Below are 19,013 nucleotides of genomic sequence, written 5' to 3'. Positions count from 1 at the left end.
TGGAGGAGCAATGAATCTGAACATGTATCGATAAAGAGGAGCGAGAAGCACTTTACAGGAATCTTTTAGATTTTTCTGAACAGCAGAGTGGCTTTGGGCACGCAGCAGGAGCTCAGACCTCAGGGAACATGTGTACAGAATAAATCTATTACTGCATAAAGTAGGTTGAGTAGGAAGGAATTTAACACTGATCTCAGATGCAGCTCAAGCAAACATGTCTTACATATTCTAAAAGTCTGCTATCATGTGTATAACATATGCTAGGGATGACCGAGTTGTCTGCAGCAGCACGGCGTCTTTTCTTGTTTTGCCCCATATTCAAACATCATATGAATCAATCCTGCAACTTTCTCACAAAAATAATCTTTATTTGCAAATATTCTTATTGATTTCCATTTCACATGTAGAGATTTTGGACTGTTAATAAATTCTTCATTTGGATTTTGCAGAATTTGATGACTAGTAGAAAATAACATCAACGATAGAGGAAAAGAATCTGAAAACCACACCTAGTAGTATCTGATTGAAAATGAGTTGTGATATGAAATATGCAATTCTAGATCCTCTGAAAAACCTTTAGTAAGTAGTAATCTGTCGCAGAAATCACTCCAATAAACCCATTCACCCCAGAAAACAATGGATGCTAGTAAAAACGCGAAAATAAAACTGTTATACAGGAATTGCCAAATATTCATTCAGGTAACAAATAGGAAAACAGCTAGAAGTTCCTCAGCTAATTTACACAAAATATTACATTTTCTCTGGCTAAACATCTGATTCTTCACCACCCTATACAAACACCACAGCAAAAAGAAGTAGGTATGGCTTCTATTTTGACGCCACTAGATTGTATAAATTCAACTACGGAGAGCCAAGCTCTTTAAATTCATCTTTGTTGCTTTTTTCTGCTTTCTCATAATATTTGAACTGGTTTACTTAGTGATTTATGAAGTCTGCTGTCACAGCAGTCAGGGATGTTTTGGTTTGTTTTGTGTCGTGAGTGTGTCCACTCCCCCAAGTCTTTCAAAGTTACTACTTACTAGACTGAGCTGCATTTTAAAAGTACTGCCATTGCCTGAAGACACATGAGCAAATAGATAGTGATCTGTCAAGAATTAAACAATGAAAGGGCAAGAAGGGGGAATCACAACTAAAAATCACAAACCCCCAAAACAAAAAAGAACAAAAAAAAACACAAATGAAAGCTAAGCAAAATAAATGTATCTGCAACATGCCCTGAAGCCTATTTAGTAGACAAAAACACTGGCAGACTGCCAGGTGGATGAAATTCCAGGCTGAAAAAATACTATTGCTAAATTCAGAGAGTTCAAGTTCAAGAGCCAACAGCAAGAGCCTGAAACAAGCAAAGCAGAGTAACGAGCTGGAGAGCAGATATCTTGCATCTACCTATGTCTAAAATGATGCCAGTCTTTGTTCCTCTCACTAGCATGCTAAGTACAGCAAGAAGCCTAGAGAAAACCTAGGCTTTTCTGAATGACTCGGTACTGGCTGCTATCTGCACTCACGGAGGCGTAGGAGTAAAACAGAAAGTACGAAATTGGAACACAGGATGTGCACACACCTTTGGCAGTGTAAAGTGGCAAACAGATCTCAAGAGGCAGCAGAGGCCTGAGCTAGTAAATTGATGAAGTAAAACACAATTCCCTACAGACATAGCAGAACAGACCCAAGAACAGTGTAGTCAGCGTTTCACAGCACTGTACAAACTGCTTCTGCACACATGCTCGCTGCTACCACACTGCTTACCAGTGAACTTGGTTCTGAAACAAGAACAAACAGTGCTGCTTCTGTGCACTCTGAATCTCTGACACACAAAAGTCATAAAACTACAAAATAATTCAGGTTGGAAAGGACTTCAGCAGGTCTCTACTCTAACCTCCTGCTTGCAAGGTCAGTTGAGATATCAGACCAGGCTGCTCACAGCTTTAGCCGGTGAGGTCTTAAGACGTCTCTGCAAGAACAGAGACTACCAGCCTCTCTGGCCAACCTGTTCCAGTGCCTGGCTGTCCTCATGGTGAAAAGTTCTTTCTTACATTCAGTCAGAACATCTCTTATTTCAATCTACATCCACTGTCTCTTAACCTCCCATCGCAGATCACCAGGAAGAGCCTGCCTACATTCTGCATAAGCTCCTTCGTAGGTTATGCAGTGAGAAGACCACTCAAAGTGAAGACAGTACAGAAGAGTCCATTACCCAGAGAAGTGTTTCTCCTTTTCAGATAAATACGCTAACCCTCCTGCCAGCTGTAATTCACAAATAGCTCTAGCCTAACTTTATTAGACAGACAATTAAGAAAAAAAAATAAAGACATCCTTCTAGCTGCTACATTTGAATTGTCACATAAAGTCCAGATCACTTACTGCCACCCATTTACACACATGGTTTACTGCAGATATGAAGCTTTATGTAGATTCCACAAATTATGAGAGTTTAGTAACTTGTAACCTCAACCTGAGAAGTCAAAACAAAAATATGGTATAAAATAACTATTCATGTTCAGCTGGTTGGAACAAGAAAAGGATTTCTGTTCTTCAAGTGTCTCATCAAGACATCAAAAATGAATCTAACATCTTCTCAGGAACAATTAAACATTTACTTCTCTGTTTACTCCTGTAACATGTGGAAGAAAAGGACTGAGGGCTGTGTGGTTGCACTGACTTGGGTAGCAGGATGCATGATCAGAGGGATCAGCTATTCCATCACAAATCATGTGGGCTAATCTCAACTGTGAGCAGACAAGGTCAAGTAGAAGTACTGGCCTTCAAGCTTTGTTACTGCCCATTTTTCCCTCTTCCCTCAAATCATCACTCAAAATGGAAGATATTCTCCTATAAACTTAAAACACATCACACTAGCTAAATGTAAATGATAGACTACAGAAGTGAAGTTCCTCATAAAAAAGTGAAGCTTTCATAAAAAAAAAAAATAAAAAAGAATACAATGCCTTATACACCACTTTAGTACTTACGAGTAAAATGATTAGAAGTGGATGGGCGGACATTACTTCCACTGTCAGCACTTTCACTGCTAGACATGTCATCATCCGATTCCCACACACAGGAACAAGGTGAGGAGCCATCTACTTCCTCAAACTTCCTCTTTAAAATTCCACTCATCACTGCAATGCTGTCACATGCACCTGTAACAGGAACAGAGGGAATGAGGCACTGAAACACCTGCCTGCTCTCCACGTCTTCAAACACATTTATCAAGGAGGTGTTCCTATATCAATCAGATACTACTTACTACCTGTAGCTAAATGGCTCCTTAGCAAGAGTTCTAAACAACTTTTCCAGGAAGCAAACATACTCATCGTCAGTATATTCAGCATCTCACTGACTTTCTTATGGGCAGTCTCTTCTTAAGACAGAAAGTAAATGCTACCTGTAGTCCACCAGCACAGGCAAAACTCCATAGCTAATCTCATGCATGAAAAATAGAAATAATTCAGTTTTGCAGGAAACTCAGCCAAGCATAAAGTAAATGTATGTAATTAAGTAGAAATGCACCTTTATATAAAACTGACAGAAACATTACATGACAAAAATCAGTGTTCACTAATAAATATGGTTCAGAAAGAAAACGTTTTATCTTTTGATTGATTTTACAGGTCTGATTTATGTAATACTCAGTACTATTAAACGGCCACATTCTCAATTAGATCTGAGAACATGAGATACTTAGCATCTTTTCAGGTCAGGCCTTGCAAACAGTTCTGTCTCATTTTGACATTTTAATTTATGCAGAAATTTCTTGCAGAGCTTTTTTGAAATTCAGATGCGAATACTGGCACATCTGTAGACTGTAAGTAAAGTGTCAAGGGAGTATCTATCTTTATGAACATAGCTTCCTAATAACACTGCCCAACAAAGCCAGAGTCAAGTTGAACATTCTTTACTGTTTCCCTTTCGTATTTCATGGCTGATCATCTTATCTCTCTTTATGGAATACCAAGCCGAAAAAGATCAAATTATTTTTAAAGCAATTTATAGATCATTTTAATGCATCTGGTAGGCTGAAACATTTTTTGCACTATCTTTAATTAAAAAAAGATCTTAAAGTTTACCGTCACCATCGTTACTGATTACATCCCACTGAAGACTGAAAATTAATTCTAAGATCTTAATTTGAAAGTTAAAGATAATATCTACTCTTTGACTACACTAATCAGTAGAATGTTGCTGTAAATAGCTGGGGAAAAAGCGCTGCTGTTTGATGCTTTCAAGCATACAACATCAAAAATTCTCATTCTTCTGAATGCCACTTGCTGTCAGCTTGTTAAGCTGCCAATTCAATTAATTTTACAACAAAGTTCACTTCCTCCACTTAAGTTTCATTCTACCTGTATGGATGTGTCTAATTTAGAGAAAAGATTTCAGAATACATGTGGAATCACCACATAATGTTAAGAACAGATGCTACGTAAGATGATCTCCAGCACTGAACTTGTTTGCATGCAGAGCACACAGAAAATTAAATAATGAATCTATCAGGTTTTAATACTGTCAGTCACCTAGACATCTTTAAATGCATATGCCTGTCACGATGTTCTCAGCTTGCTCTACTCTTTTATGAAAAGCTGTTTTCCTGAAAAGGATTTCTGCAGGCTAAAGACATGACTTAAATAGAACATGCTTAGATTTCAACTTTTGCCCTTTTGTCCATAAATTAATTACTATAAACTGCAAAAAAAGCATTGTATGCTTATTCTGAGGACAAGGAAAGGAGCATTTAGCATCACTTTGTAATAACCCTTGCAAAAATGTATGAATACATAAAATTTTTAAGCATCAACCTTTAATAAAAATCACATTTACAAAAAAAAAAAACAAAACCAAAAACAATACAGAGAAAGAGAGAAAATAGCAAAACACACATACACTGAAAACCTGCAATAATATAGACGAGAAAGAACCCCGGAAAAAAAACAGATTCAGAAACAACTCCTCTGAATTGTCCCCCACATCCTCACTATATCTCTTGCCAACCACCTTTTCCACTGCCTCCTGCAGTGCTTACAGCACTGAAATTGTGAAATCACCATTATTTCCATGGCAACAGCCTGCAATATCAAAACCACAGGATTATAGCTTGACTGCAGAAGAGAGTAAAGAAGCAGTCGGACTGTGAGAAAGCAAATGCTTACACTCAAACACCTCAGTGAAGAGAGTGAGAAACAGGCTGACAAAGAGTTTATCATACAAGTGAGACCTAGGTCAAATCCATGCCTGAGCCCATTGAAATTTTGGCTATAGCAGTCATGAAGTTCCAGGTCCAAAGAACCTCAGTCCTAACTGCACTGCAAGGCGAACCTAATAGCCGCACCATCACTAGAGTGCATAACTGTTAGAGAGCAAGAACTAATTTCATAGCCTGAGATTATTACCAGACAAAAGCCCTTTTGTCAGACACCGCCTTCTGCAAGTACACTACACAGCAACGAGATGACTAACATACATCTTGCACATCAGTAATGGTATTGCAGACAGTGAGAGCCTCAACAGCTAGAACTGTTTACAGCCAGTAGCAGAAACAAGTATTTTTCATACCAAAAGGTTTTAAATTTGCTTGCATTTAGCATAGCCTACATTTGCACCAAGCATCACAACCTGTTAGCAGCAAAGCCATTTCATTAAGAAGAATTACATAACGAACAACAACAAACGATTCTCAGGATTCTTGGAAGTGGCATACAGGTTAGCATTACACCCAGCTAGGCAATCAAGATAAGCCAGGAAGTATGGGAATGCTACAGAACCTGACTATCATCAGAACACATAAAGAAGGTATAGCTATCCATTATATATAGTTAATATCACTATTGCCCAATTTTTGTTCTGAATTTCTCCCAGAAAGACTATTAAGAATATTGTTTGACAAAGTAGTCATGATAAAATTTAGGTATTGCCACTGGCCTAATATCTGTTGATTCTAGTCTCTCTGCTATCAAGTCTCCCCAGGAAAACTCTACACAGGGACGACACTTCCGTTACTCAAGAGCTTGACTACCACAGAGATAGATTAGAGAGTATCTAAAACTGTTTGTATACACTATGTACCAGCAGGAGATCCCTTTAGAATAACATCTGTAAAAACAGCTGCTGCTCCATAAGCCAGTACTCTTCAGAAAGAGGCACATCTGTACCGTAGCACATGAGGCATGTTCTATCCCGATACATTTAACTCATATCTTGTTTACATAGGCATCCTGTACTAGCTGAGTAAGATCCACATCTCCAGGAACCAGGAGATATAAAGTGCAGTGACCTGAAACCCAATATTATTTATGAAAGCGTTGCTCTGCACTCTCTGTTGATGATGTGATAGGTCCCGGTGGAAGACAGAGACCAACAGGAATAAGCAATAGTCAAACTTCTAACAGCAATGAGGCCACAAAGTCTGCAATATCTCCAAAGGTCACCCAAGCCCAGAATCAGGGAATCAGAACAGGGAACTCAAATCAAGTTGTTGTTCTTTTTCTTGCACCAGAGCTACAACTGAATTGGTAATTTCAGATTTTGGGGAACAAAACTGAAACAACTGCAGTGACAAAGAAATCCAAAACCAACCTCATCTGAACTGAAGACTGGGGAAAAGATGCAAAAGACTTACTCAAGTCAAATTTTCAATACATGAATGGAAAGTAAAACTATAAATAGACATCATATCTAATAACAGGAATCATAAGGGTAATATAACTACACAATGGTACAATTCTGCTAACACAAAAGTAATTTCTACCATGCAAGACAGTACATCATTTAGGATGGGAATAATCTCAAACACACAGAAGTACTATAGCAATATTGCACCTTGAATATTGTGTTCTGTTTGGGGCCCCTCACTACAAGAACACTGAAATGCTGGAGCACATCCAGAGAAGGGCAATGAAGCTGATGAAGGGGCTGGGGAACAAGCCTTACGAGAGGCAGCAGAGGAACCGGGGTTGTTTAGCCTAGAGAAAAGAAGGCTGACGGGAGACCTTACCACTGTCTACAACTACCTGAAAGAAGGTTGTAGCAAGGTGAGAGTTGGTTTCATCTCCCAAGTGGCAGGTGATAGGATCAGGGGATATGGCCTCAAGTTGCACCAGGGGAGGTTCAGATTAGACATGAGGAAAAAGTTCTTCACCAAAAGGCTTATCGGGCACTGGCAGAGGCTGCCCAAAGTGGTGGTTGAGTCACCATTCCTGGAGGTATTTAAAAGATAGGTAGATGAGGTGCTCGGGGACGTGGTTTAGTAGTGGACAGGTACAGTTGGACTCAGTGATCTTAAAGGTCTTTTCCAACCAAATGATTCTATAATTCTATGATTCTATGAATAAGTATATTCTGAAAAGAAATGAGCAAATGCGTGTATTTCCTCTGAGAATCTGGTATACAAAAGTTTGTGACCCACTATAAGAATGAAATGCCACAACTAAGAAAAGCAAATGCACAGAGTGGTTAGTTAATATTCTTGGACTTCCATGAGGGCACCGGTGATGTCCAGCCTTCAGAGCCAACTCTGAAAAGTAACCACCACCTACAGCTGGAGGACTGTTAAATCCAACTGCCGGTTCGCGTGAAAAAGGGAGAAAGCTGCCTTGAAAAGTCTAATTTGAAACAGACCCTTCTGGATAATTATTAAATAGCTGTTTAGTAGCAAGGATTGATTTGGAGCAGCATCCTGCTGATTCACACAACTGAGTAACAAGCAGGCACTAGAATCCTTCCTGTTTGTTGATGTATCCCTCACAACAAAAAAATCCCCGCACAGTGATGTGATACATCATCCTCTGCCGTGTTCCTCACCATGCTAACGTGGCATTAATCCACAGCAAAGCAAAACATAGTTCAAGCAGAGGGAACAATACTAACACAGCTACACACATTGTGGGGGAGCTCTAGGTGAAACACCAATTGCCTGACACAGTTGAGGATCCTCCAAGGAAACTGTGACTTGCCACAGCAGAAGCATAAGATGGATGTGGGCTGGGAGAAGGACACATCTTTCTTAAACACCCTCTCATCTATTTTTCCTCTTTTCTTTCCTATTTTTCCTCCATCCTGAAGAAACTATGGCCACAAAGAGATCGCTTAACCAGTTCTCTAGCTGCAGGTACACTGACTAGCAAAGCAAGTCCTCAAAGCTCCATGGCAACCGGCCTTGCCTTGCTACAATGCCAGATAATTGGCAGGCACCATACATTTTAAAAGTTCAGAGGCAACATATTATTACTAGAAGATACAATGCAAATGTGGGGGGATATATTTTAAACAGTCACAATACTACGTGGAACCTACAAAGTAAAATAATGTAAAAACCTGGCTGGATTGATTTTCTCTTGTATCTGAAGAGGCTAGAAATTCTACAAAACCATGGCAACAATCTCATTACAGCAGCCCTTTAGAAAGCAGGTATCTCCAAGTCCCAGTGAAAAGCACAGGAAAAGCGGTGTTAGAATAACTGAGTGAGGGGAAGGCAGGGGTGACAGGGGAAGCTTCTTCTCCAGGATGTACCACTGCCAAACTTGCTCTACAAAACCTAACTTTAAGTTGCCAAATCCTCCGTGTCTCACTGACATCTGTGGACAGAAAAAGGAAAAACTAAAAAACAATTGGCAAAACAAAAGTGACAGGACCACATTGGATACATACTACAGGAAGAGGTGAAAGCATTTCTCCCAACCTGCACTTCAGCTATTGCCTTGAAACGTGAATACTAATAAATCAGACAACAAGCTGCAACATGGAAATACAAAATTGACAAAAATCTTTGCCCAGTGACAAAGAAAAATTTAAAGACTGCCTCAGATTATATATCCTCATAATTTAAAGCAAAGCCTCACTATAGGAACCTGTTATTGACCAAAGCTCAGGAAAAGCAAGAGAAGTAGTGAAACACACTGGCATTTAGCAGAAAAAATCCAATTAATTGCTTCTTTCATTCATTTATGAAACCTTATTTTGTATTAATTCCTTGTGAGAGCTGATCACATACCATGATAAAATGTACCTAGATAAAAAATTTTATCTGAAAATAAAAACAAAAATAAAAATAAAGAAGCAGGCATCAAAAGATCTGACTTATGAGTTGCACTGCATTTTGCCTTTTCTCAAATGTACCAACTGAAAATATGGAAAAATTCAGACAGAGTCTGTTGTAGAAACACAGATTTGCTTCTGAAGAAAAATAACTCCTATGCAAATGACTGCAAACTGAACAGGAGGATGCAGAAAACAGATGTTACACATAAAACATTACCGCAAAGTACTCATCACAAACAACTCCCACCCACTGGCCAGTCAGCATGCACTATAACATGCCACAGAGACTTGGCAAATAATTTCACTGTTAAATCATGAATATTGATGCTTTCAAACAGAGAAGTTTGGATTATTTGTTGTGATTAATATTCCTTTTGAATTTAAGTCTTTTTCTTAGCTTGCAAATAAAGCCTGATTTTTTTTTAAGACAATTTTCTTACCTGCTGAATACATGTCAGGAGTAGAGATGGTTGTGAACTAATCAAGGTGTTTGCTTGGTTCCACATATTGCACTTAATTATTTTGCTCTTTGTGTAACTGACAGTTTGAAATGGAGGGGGAGGGGGAGTCTAAACCAAAAGCACCTACAGTGAAAACATCACTCTCACAAAGAATATAATTTGCTTGTGAAAATGACTATTCATGTAAAAGGACTGCATTAATGCAGACAAAAATCCATTTGCATGAATGCTTGCAAACAGTGAACAACAGAGGTACATGAACATGAATCAAACAGCTGTTAAGAATTCAAATTAATGTTTGCAATACATGTTGTGCTGTATTTGGCAGCTCTAATCACAAGTACCAGTTGCCAGAGGTAGGCTCTGATAGTTTCACAACTACAATCTGTAACAATTAAAAACACATAGCTAATTCTACTTGGAGACTGCTCTGTATAGGCACAGGAAAAAATTAATATAATCTTACTTAAATTTGTGCTTACAGCAGTGGTCAGGTTAACCCAGACCTAAACTAGGAGAAGTCTTTTGCTGTTTGTTTGCTTCAATCTAGTTAAATCCATAGCTCTTAAGTAAATCCTGCAAGATGAGGCTGCACAATTCAACCTGGGGAATCTGCTCTGGCATTGCAAGCCAAATCTTGCCAAGTCTGCTCTTTGCAGGGTTTCTATACCATCACTTTGCAGCACTCCTGATTTCACACTTGAGTACTAATCCACTTATCTCCTAGACTGCCTACACATCGTTGTACATGCTAACACATGCCAACTAGCTGCACTGGCAGTGAATTTAGAATGCAGAAAGGATACTGGCATATGCTTACCTTCCATCTCTACTCAAAGTAGAGATGCAATGGCGATAGATCTGGCTGCCGCAGTCCTTCAGAAGCATCTCATAAGGTCCTACATGCACCGAGCACGTAAATATCGCTCTCTTCAGTAAAACAGCCTTCTGACGCCCAAGTTCAATTTTTATCAATATCAACTGATGTCAACAGTTAAATTAAATGCTCGTATAACTCAGCCAACAGAAGAAAATTGTAGGCTAGTTCTCCTAAGTCTTCTCTCAGCATGCTCCCCAAAGAGCAAAACGAGATGAGTAAGAAGCAATGATAATTCAACTAAGGCATCCAGGAGCTTAGTGTTCAGGCCTCCAATAACTAAGGCATAACTGGTAGAAGAGGATTCAGAGGCATTCAGCAAGAGGGCTCTCCTATCAGGATGATACTTGCCCAAAAAAGGTGTTTAGTTTGAGCATGTGTTTCATTTGTAACAATTTTCTAACCTTGCTCCTGGAAGAACTGCTCCTACATGTGTGAAAGATGCATAAATGGCACTGGCTCCTAAAGGCACGCAGAAGATTCAAGACAGTCATGCTGAACCTGGGTCACAAATTCAGATTCATAATGCCTAACTTCCATCCAAGTCACCTAGAACACTTTTAGCTAGGCCCAACATGAAGTGCTTTCCAACTTATTCATGTAACACTGTTGAAAACCTGGTATTGGCCACTCCTCTTCTAGGTTTAAAGCTTAATGATGAAATTTCATCACTTAAATTCTCTTCACCCAAAATCTCCATAGAAGATTATCTCTTGCAGTTCAATGTATTTGGCCTTCACAACAGAAGTATCTGTATCCTAGAAGAAATTTTTAAGTTTGCACGTGATCTCCAAGAAAAGACTTAATACTTGTTAGACTGTATAACGGCACTGCCTACAGCAGAGCTCTGGCCAGAAGATGTCACAACTCTTCATAAAATTGAAATGTGAAAACAGAAAATCACTGCTACAAGTTTTACTGACTTCTACGGATACACAGGATTAGAGAAGAATGAGCGTGCAGGTGCTGGGAAGAACTGGTCCATCTGCTACATGGGAGACAGCATACTAACAACACATTACTTACTGCACCTCTTTGCAAAAGGACACAGAACATTTGGCTTGCTTAGCCCCTCCCCAACAAATGGAGTGAGGTTCTGACACTGGCAGTACTATTCACAGCATGGTTTTGGTACAGCAGTTTTGCATTATACCTCTCCCAGCTACAAGAATGGCAGCGGGATTGAGCTTTGTAGTGGAAACTGGAAATGCAATCAACTTGGAGTACCGGAAATAAGTAGTGTTTAATATAAATTTTGCCCAGATTAGCCCAGGCAGTGATATTAATTGACACACTGCAACCTGTCTTCATACTATTTCAGTACTGGTCTTCCACGCAGTTCTTTCATGAACATCAGTCTTGCACACTGCCTGCAGAGGAACTGCACAACATGGCAGGGTATCTTGCGTATTTCAGTATGCTCCTGCCAAAGTGGTCATGATTGGCATACGCCAAAGGAGCCTTCACACCACCACAGCCCTGATCCGTGCTACTTGGCTTCCTGGTGCACGCTACTTAACACACAGCCTGGCTGCTCCTTCACCATTACCATCAAAGCCAGCAGAGAGAGCATGAATTCAACAGCTCTCCCCTTCTGCCTCATGATCTCTGCCTCCTGATACAGCGTTAGCTGCTCTCTCCTATGAAATCTGCATTTAAATTAGCAGTTCAAAAAAAAAACAAAACCCAAGGCCCCCCTAAATCAGAACATCTGAACCCCAAAAAGTGCAATATGAACTTGTGACACAAAAATGTACTGGCACATACTTGCAAAAACAACTCTGACCTTGGTTCTCCTTTTACCTGAGAAGACACGAGTAAACTCTCGCAGTGTGATGGTTTATGTACAGAGCAGTGTGCCTGTCTGTGAAGGGGGGGGGACAGGGGAGTGTACATGTCAATTTAGGTAACAGAGGACCAAATCCTTCATCCTCTTGCCATAATTGACAATAATGGTTCTACTTACGTGACAAGATAAAAAATATTCTAATTTTAGATTAGAGTTGAGAAACAAGAAAAATGGATATTTTTGCAGGTTTTTTTTGAGTGTGACAAATGTGGCAAGACAGTCTCTCTGCACCTACGTGGTCTTTTATTAGCTGCATAGCACAGAAGTCTTTATTCAGACATGAACAAATAATGCTGAAAATTGCTGAAAACCTAGCCTAGCAGAAGCCTCAGCTCATCTGCGTGCAACTTGTTACAAAAAACCAAATCAGAACAAAAAAGCAGTACTTTCTCCATGTTATCATCGCTATCTTCCACAACCTAGACGTAATGACAGGCAATATGTGCAAACTTTCTCATTATTTTCAGCAGATGAGAACTTCTGCTTATACATCCAGAAATCAAAGGATTCATGTCAAAATGACACAACTTTACTATCACTGTAAAACATACGGATGCTGGTTCCAGCGATTTATCACAACTTTCCTTCTCCAAACAATGTATAGATGTACCTATTTACTCAATGGAATCTTAAATTACGTACCACAGGAAAGGGATCTTTAAAATTAAAGTAACCCAGGTTTGTTCATCTTAATACAAACCAAATTATTCTTAGTAAGGCCTGCCATTAAGTTTTGTTGTCCTCACAGAAAAGTTTCTGCTTTCTGTTTAATAATCTGCCTTATTAACATGTTAATAGCCTGTTACAGAATGAAAGACACCAGATCCTTTCCTCTTACTCATTTTAATGAATCAAAACCAAGTATTAAATTTTACTTGAAATGACCTTTGGTATTTGTGTTGTCAGCTAAAAATCTATTTTAATATTAATTTTCAGAAGATTCATTATTTAGATGTGTAAGAATACCTTGTAATATTTTACATGCCTTTGAGACACTGCAGAACATTGAAGAATGCCTCATTCAATAATTGAAAATTAATCAGCAATTCTGATCTATGCTACAACAAATCACACATATACCAACAAAATGAAAGAATAAAGGAGATAAATTTAGCCCACCATGCAGCACTGAGGAAATGTTAGTCATGTGTTCTGTTCTCTGGGTGCAAGCAGAAAGTCATCCAACAGGAGATCAAAAAATTCATATATATTTATTCATATATACTGAATATCAGCTAACAAAAGAAGTTTTGATATGTGTAGGGTATAAACAATAATTTATAAATAGTAATTTAGGTTTTGGCTTTTGTTTAAGCTATGAATATTTGACTTAGAATCATTTGTGTGATGTTTAAATCACCTACACATACAACTGCTAAGAAAGCATTCTCTAAAGATACTGCAATAAATAAAAGAAAAAGACGTTCTTTTATTCACTAATTGCTAATTTACAAAGGCAGGGCTTAAGCATGGTCTGCCTACCATTGACTTCACTGGAAACAAGCCAGTATCCTCAAGTATTACATAACCCATACCCGCACCACCACCGTGAACTTTTTCCACAACTTTCTGCCTGCTATCAAACTCTTCATCTATCCTACCTCCCACTCACATGCTCCTTTCTCAGTAATGTCCGCAAACAAGACTGATGAGCTTATCTCATTTTCAGTGAGCTGGTGAGTGCTGGAAGCAGCTGATAGGGAACACTGGACAGAAAACGCAAATCTGTCGTTCATGTAGAATACCTGAATCATTACGGAACTTAAAAACTAGTGACAACACAGTCATTTTATTCAGTATTTTTCATGCTGTCATTATTAAGTGGGAGATATTTTTAGCCACCAAAAGCCAAATCCATCTGCAGCAGCAGCGTTTCCAAGGAGACAGAATAATTTAAATATATGTGGAACTAGATCTCTGTTTTCATCAACTCCTCTCCAGTACTGAAGCTGCTTTGAGTCAGATTTCTCGTTTAAGGAAGAAAAGTAATTGGAATACATAGATGTGAGATTTTAATTTAAGAGTTGTGCTTGTGCTTTCAGATAGGTAGTCATTCCCTACAAATAACAAATGTTAGCATGCAAACCATCTATTTTTTCAGTCAGTATTAAACAACAGTGTTGACATTCCTGTATTAAAAAAAAGATAGTTTGTCAGTCTTTTAGAATATTTTTGGAAATCAGTGACATTTGTTGTAAGTTATAAATTTTTTTATTGTTTGTTTGTTTAGCAAAAATATCAGGCTCTGTTCTCTGAAGAAAAAGCTAGGAGAAAAGGACATCACTCCAGATGCGTGTGACTGGTAAGGTGTACAAATACAGAGGACAAATCTTCTTCCAGCCCTCTTTAGTACTCAGTAAGAGCTTTATTAACCTTGCCCAGTTTTTCTTTAATAACACCACTTTTTAATAATTGTGGGTCTGGTCTAAGGGCATGCACTGTCCGTGAATACAACAGAAATGCATGCACGCATTTACTGATTTTAATCTCCAAAATCTATTAAAATTAAATTCTACTATTACAGCTTTAAAAATATATTTAGTGACTGTGTACTCTCAAAACAAGCAGAAAGAATATAATATTTTCCTTTGAATGCTACATAAATGGACTGTGACAACTAAATAATCCAATTATTGTATTTTCAATGCAGTAAAAAGATGAACAATTAGCTAATTAAAAATTACTTGTTCACAACGTAACAGTTATTTCATTAACAGATTCATTTAGAATACAGCATTCAAAAAGACATGGACACATGCCATGAGAATTAACAACTGCTTTATATTACTTTAAGAAAGGGACCTCTTCCATAAAACATATATACTGATAATTGCTTATAGATCAGGTATTTCCTAATAATATAATCAACCTCAAGAAATTCCAGGAAAAAAGTCACATTAGAAGTAAACAGTGGATACTTAATTATCGTAAAGCAGCTACTGCAGATACTCAAAAGAGTAAGTACACCAAATATATAGTTATCTATAGCAAATTATTTCCCACTATAGCGCTATTCCCATCACTAATGTGAAGTAATGCAAATGTCCGATTGTTTAAAAAAAAGAAAAAACACAAAACCACACATCTATAAATCGGCAAGAATTTATAATCACAGTTCATTTATTTCAATGAAAATTTCTGCTTCAAACCAGAAAACCAGGATCCTGTAGTATAACAATTATTTGCTACACGTAAAACATAGAAATAAGTCAATAGAGAGCTGACACACTGAAATCCTTGCCCCAGTGAGGCCAGTATCAAAACCTCACAATTCTTCCAGTGGGGTCAGGACTTATGCCTGTAGTCCTGTATCTGCAAATAATATGGCTTGATAAACAAATCTATTTTCTGTACCATGCAAGTTATTTGCTACTTGCCATCCCCAGAGTCTGTGAACTAACAGCTGCTGATTACACGTAAACTCAGCAGAACAGGTTCCACTGAAGCTATTTCAACAGTTTATTAAAACTGCTACGTAACTGCTGTAGGTACAACACGATTTGTCTCTTGTACACATATTTTAATCACATGGAGCATGGTTTTTCTTTATGATGAAAGACAATTTTATGACTGGATTAAAAACCGTATTCATTCCAAACCTAGAAATAATGCAAAAATCCACAAATTCCCTTTAACTGTTTCTCTGCAGAGCCATGTTTACTGTATGCTTGACACTAAAAACATGTAAAGTTTTAGAAGCAATTAATTTCTAAGTCCTTTTCCTATCTAAACTTAAAGAAAATATTTTTAGATCTTCCAGCACTGTTTTCCTGGTGGCAGCATACGCTGTATTTTCCACAGTATTTCCACCACACACACACAAGACCTCTCTTCCTACATCGTAATGAACAACTTCAGCATCAATGAGATGCAATGCCTATACCGTCACATGAGAAAGTTGTCAGCTAGCATCAGGCATGCCTATGATTTCACTGTCTATGGATCTCACATCAGCTGAAACCTTCCAGGCAGAGGAAATAACGTGAAAAGCAGCTTCAAAGGCATTAATGAGGAACAAACGATAAGATGCTTGCACATGCATTTTTTAATATTCAAGATATGTTGTGGCAAGAGTCAAGAATAGCTTTCAGAACAGCAATTTTTTTCATCCTTACCTGTAAATAGGGTTTCTGTGTTTCAGCTCCGTCAGCACAGGCTGAAAGGTTTACTCCTCCTTTTTCTATCCATCAGACAGCAGTCATCCAATAACTGAAGTCATCCTGGCATCCGCTGGAACATGCTCTCTCCCTTATTTCCCACTCCCCACCCCCATCTGCATGCTAGCAAAATGGGAAAGCAGCAAGAAGAAAACAAAGCAAAAAGGCACATCTCAAACCCAGCTTTAATGAGCTACTTAGTAATCAGCGAGGACGCTCTGTACTGGAAGGTAATGACAAAATTTAAAGACAAGAAAAAATAAATCTCTCTATTAATAACCTTCAGCTCCACTAGTGAATATAAATTCTCCCCTTCAGTTCTTTTTTGTAAGGAAAAAACCAAGCAAACAGCTGTAGGAACACAGTTATTGCCTGCATACTTTCTGTGCAACTGACTCAGCTATCCAGATCTTCAGTGAAGAGTGCGGCTGTGTATTAAAGAAATTTTGTGATTATCAAAACAACAGTGGTGCATTTATGCAAAGCAAGAATCTGAAATCTCAATGCAAATTAGAATAATTCAGAGACGGATGCCAGTAATTTCCTACTAAATACATTTTCTTTCCTTTTGAAGCAGTACTTACAAAATATCTGAAAGAGATTAGTAGATACTTTCTCTTGAAGTTCTACCTACATAAAGTTCTACCTGTATAATCAGTGCACATGCATTTATTTTACTGTATTTATAACACAGCAGCTAAAACCCAATGTGATATGTGAAATTTGTCCACACAAAATTTTTTATCTAAATAAGAATTCAAATACAAAAAAATGACTAGGTTAAGAACTTTCAATTAATTTGTCTCAAAAATGCTATAAGTCTATTGGCAACCTCTTAAACTGAGTTGAAAATAGGTTTTCCAAGATCAGGGAAGTTCTATTTTCTATGTACGCATATAAATCAGGTATCAGCTCAGCTGAAGAAAGCAGTATCAGATTTTATGACCATTTAATTAAAACTAATATCAAAACCAAAAATGAGTCTTCAGTCTTAGCAAAGGTAGCATTTACTGCCACATCAAAGCACTTGTAGTCCAGGATTTCTCCTTGAAAGGAAAATGTTAAGCAGCAGAAGCTGACAGATACCTTTGTGTGTACAAATTTCAATCTTCAGCTATGGCTTTCCAATAGAACTAACTGTGAATACTTTTAGATAAGAGCATCTATCCTCTTCACTGAATTATTGATCTTTAACCACAGCAAGACTATACAAAAAAGCATACTTTCACTACGAAGTAATAGTTGTATTATCTTCTGAAAAAAATTAGCCATCAATCTTATAACGAACTGCCAGTGGACCCTGTGCGTAACGTTCAGATTCTGTCTTAACAAGTAAAGTGGGTGTCTTTTTAACCAAATTGCCTCAGTTTAACATAAAACCTCTTCGTAGATGCCTAGAGCAATGGAAATTCATTCCTGCAAGCATTAAAAACCTAAAATAACTATTAGATTTCTAAATCCAAACAATCAATAGGATTTTCTTTAGTGGGGAACGGTGAGGAAAATCTAAACAGACATTTTTGCCCTGGTAAGCTACTGGCTGGAAAACGTCTTCAATTTCATTTTCTTTTTTTTTTTATCTCCAGAAAGAAATTTGGGGCTGAGCACCAAAGCTTGGCCTCTCAACCAGCCCAACTGCCGAGGGAGACACATGGACATACAGAATTGTAGTCTTATAACTGGATTTATTATATTTTCAATAAAGATGCCCCAGCCCACGCCATGCTACCACTCTGCTGCAGCCGTGCCGAGACCTGGGCAGCTGTCCTCTGACCCAGACCCCTGGGGACTGCCTCAGGGAGACCTCAGAACTGCCCCTCGACTACAGATGGGACTCCTGGGCTCCTGGATCATCCTGGCAGCCGTGCCCCAGCCCAACCTGCTTGGTACTGTCGGGCCACCTCAGCTTCTTCTGGCTTACCAGCCCTTCCCAACTACCTGCTCCCCTGGCCACTCCCTGGCACAGCACCTGAATCCAAACGTTCTTTTCCAGAGCCAGTACTCGCACGATCTCAACAGGGCTTTCTGGCTCCGAAGTGCTATTATTGGATTAATTAATCCCATATACACATTGGAGATGAAGAGAGGGTCCTCTTTGGATTCAGGTTTGTACTTAGCCCCCACTGTGACTCAAGCGATTAGTGGGTGTGCTTATATTCATTTGGCTATTTCGGCTCTTTTTTCTGTTAACTTCCCTATACTTAATATTCCATACAATATACATTTTAATATTTTTCCTCCACAACCATTACACTGGACAACAGGAAGGCTTCATTAGAAGGCAGACTCCTGTAATACCTTTCTTTACTTCTCCTTTCCCTGATTATGTCTGTTGCCACTAAAATATTTGCTTCCATTTTCTCTGACTCTACACAGAATGAAGGTTCTTTTGGCAATTCCTTTATGGAAGTATAATATGCTACAGGATCATTTCCTTCATGAAAAAAAAAAAAAGCTTGAGAAAAAAAAATTAGAAAGTATATATAAATTACATCTCAGTAATCCACTCTGCCTTACCATATAATGGTACTGACCAAGTAAAATCAAAAGAATATCAGCTGAAATCAGAAACCGCAAGGTTGCCAGTGTCATTTGACTACATCTATATAGCTATGCCA

The 19,013-nt window shown here is 38.4% G+C and overlaps 1 protein-coding gene across 3 annotated transcripts in view; it reads right to left on the bottom strand.

Moving 5' to 3' along the window:
• Positions 1-19,013, bottom strand: part of CSRNP3 (cysteine and serine rich nuclear protein 3) — a 106,019-nt gene that overhangs the window by 73,136 nt on the left and 13,870 nt on the right. Inside the window, exons 1-2 of one of the 3 annotated variants that reach the window (XM_054069233.1) lie at positions 16,354-16,436; positions 2,991-3,161 (exon numbers count right to left, since the gene is read on the bottom strand). In XM_054069233.1, the coding sequence (XP_053925208.1) occupies positions 2,991-3,138 (148 nt within the window). In that variant the 5' untranslated portion in view covers positions 3,139-3,161; positions 16,354-16,436. Of the gene's footprint in view, positions 1-2,990; positions 3,162-16,353; positions 16,437-19,013 lie in introns of those variants that run through there. The other 2 variants (XM_054069232.1, XM_054069234.1) reach the window with 2 other exon arrangements.

Source organism: Cuculus canorus, chromosome 6 (assembly GCF_017976375.1).
Source record: "Cuculus canorus isolate bCucCan1 chromosome 6, bCucCan1.pri, whole genome shotgun sequence".
NCBI classification, from domain to species: Eukaryota; Metazoa; Chordata; class Aves; order Cuculiformes; family Cuculidae; genus Cuculus; species Cuculus canorus.
Note: the sequence above shows the minus strand (reverse complement) of the source record. Positions and strands in the feature narration are given on the sequence as shown.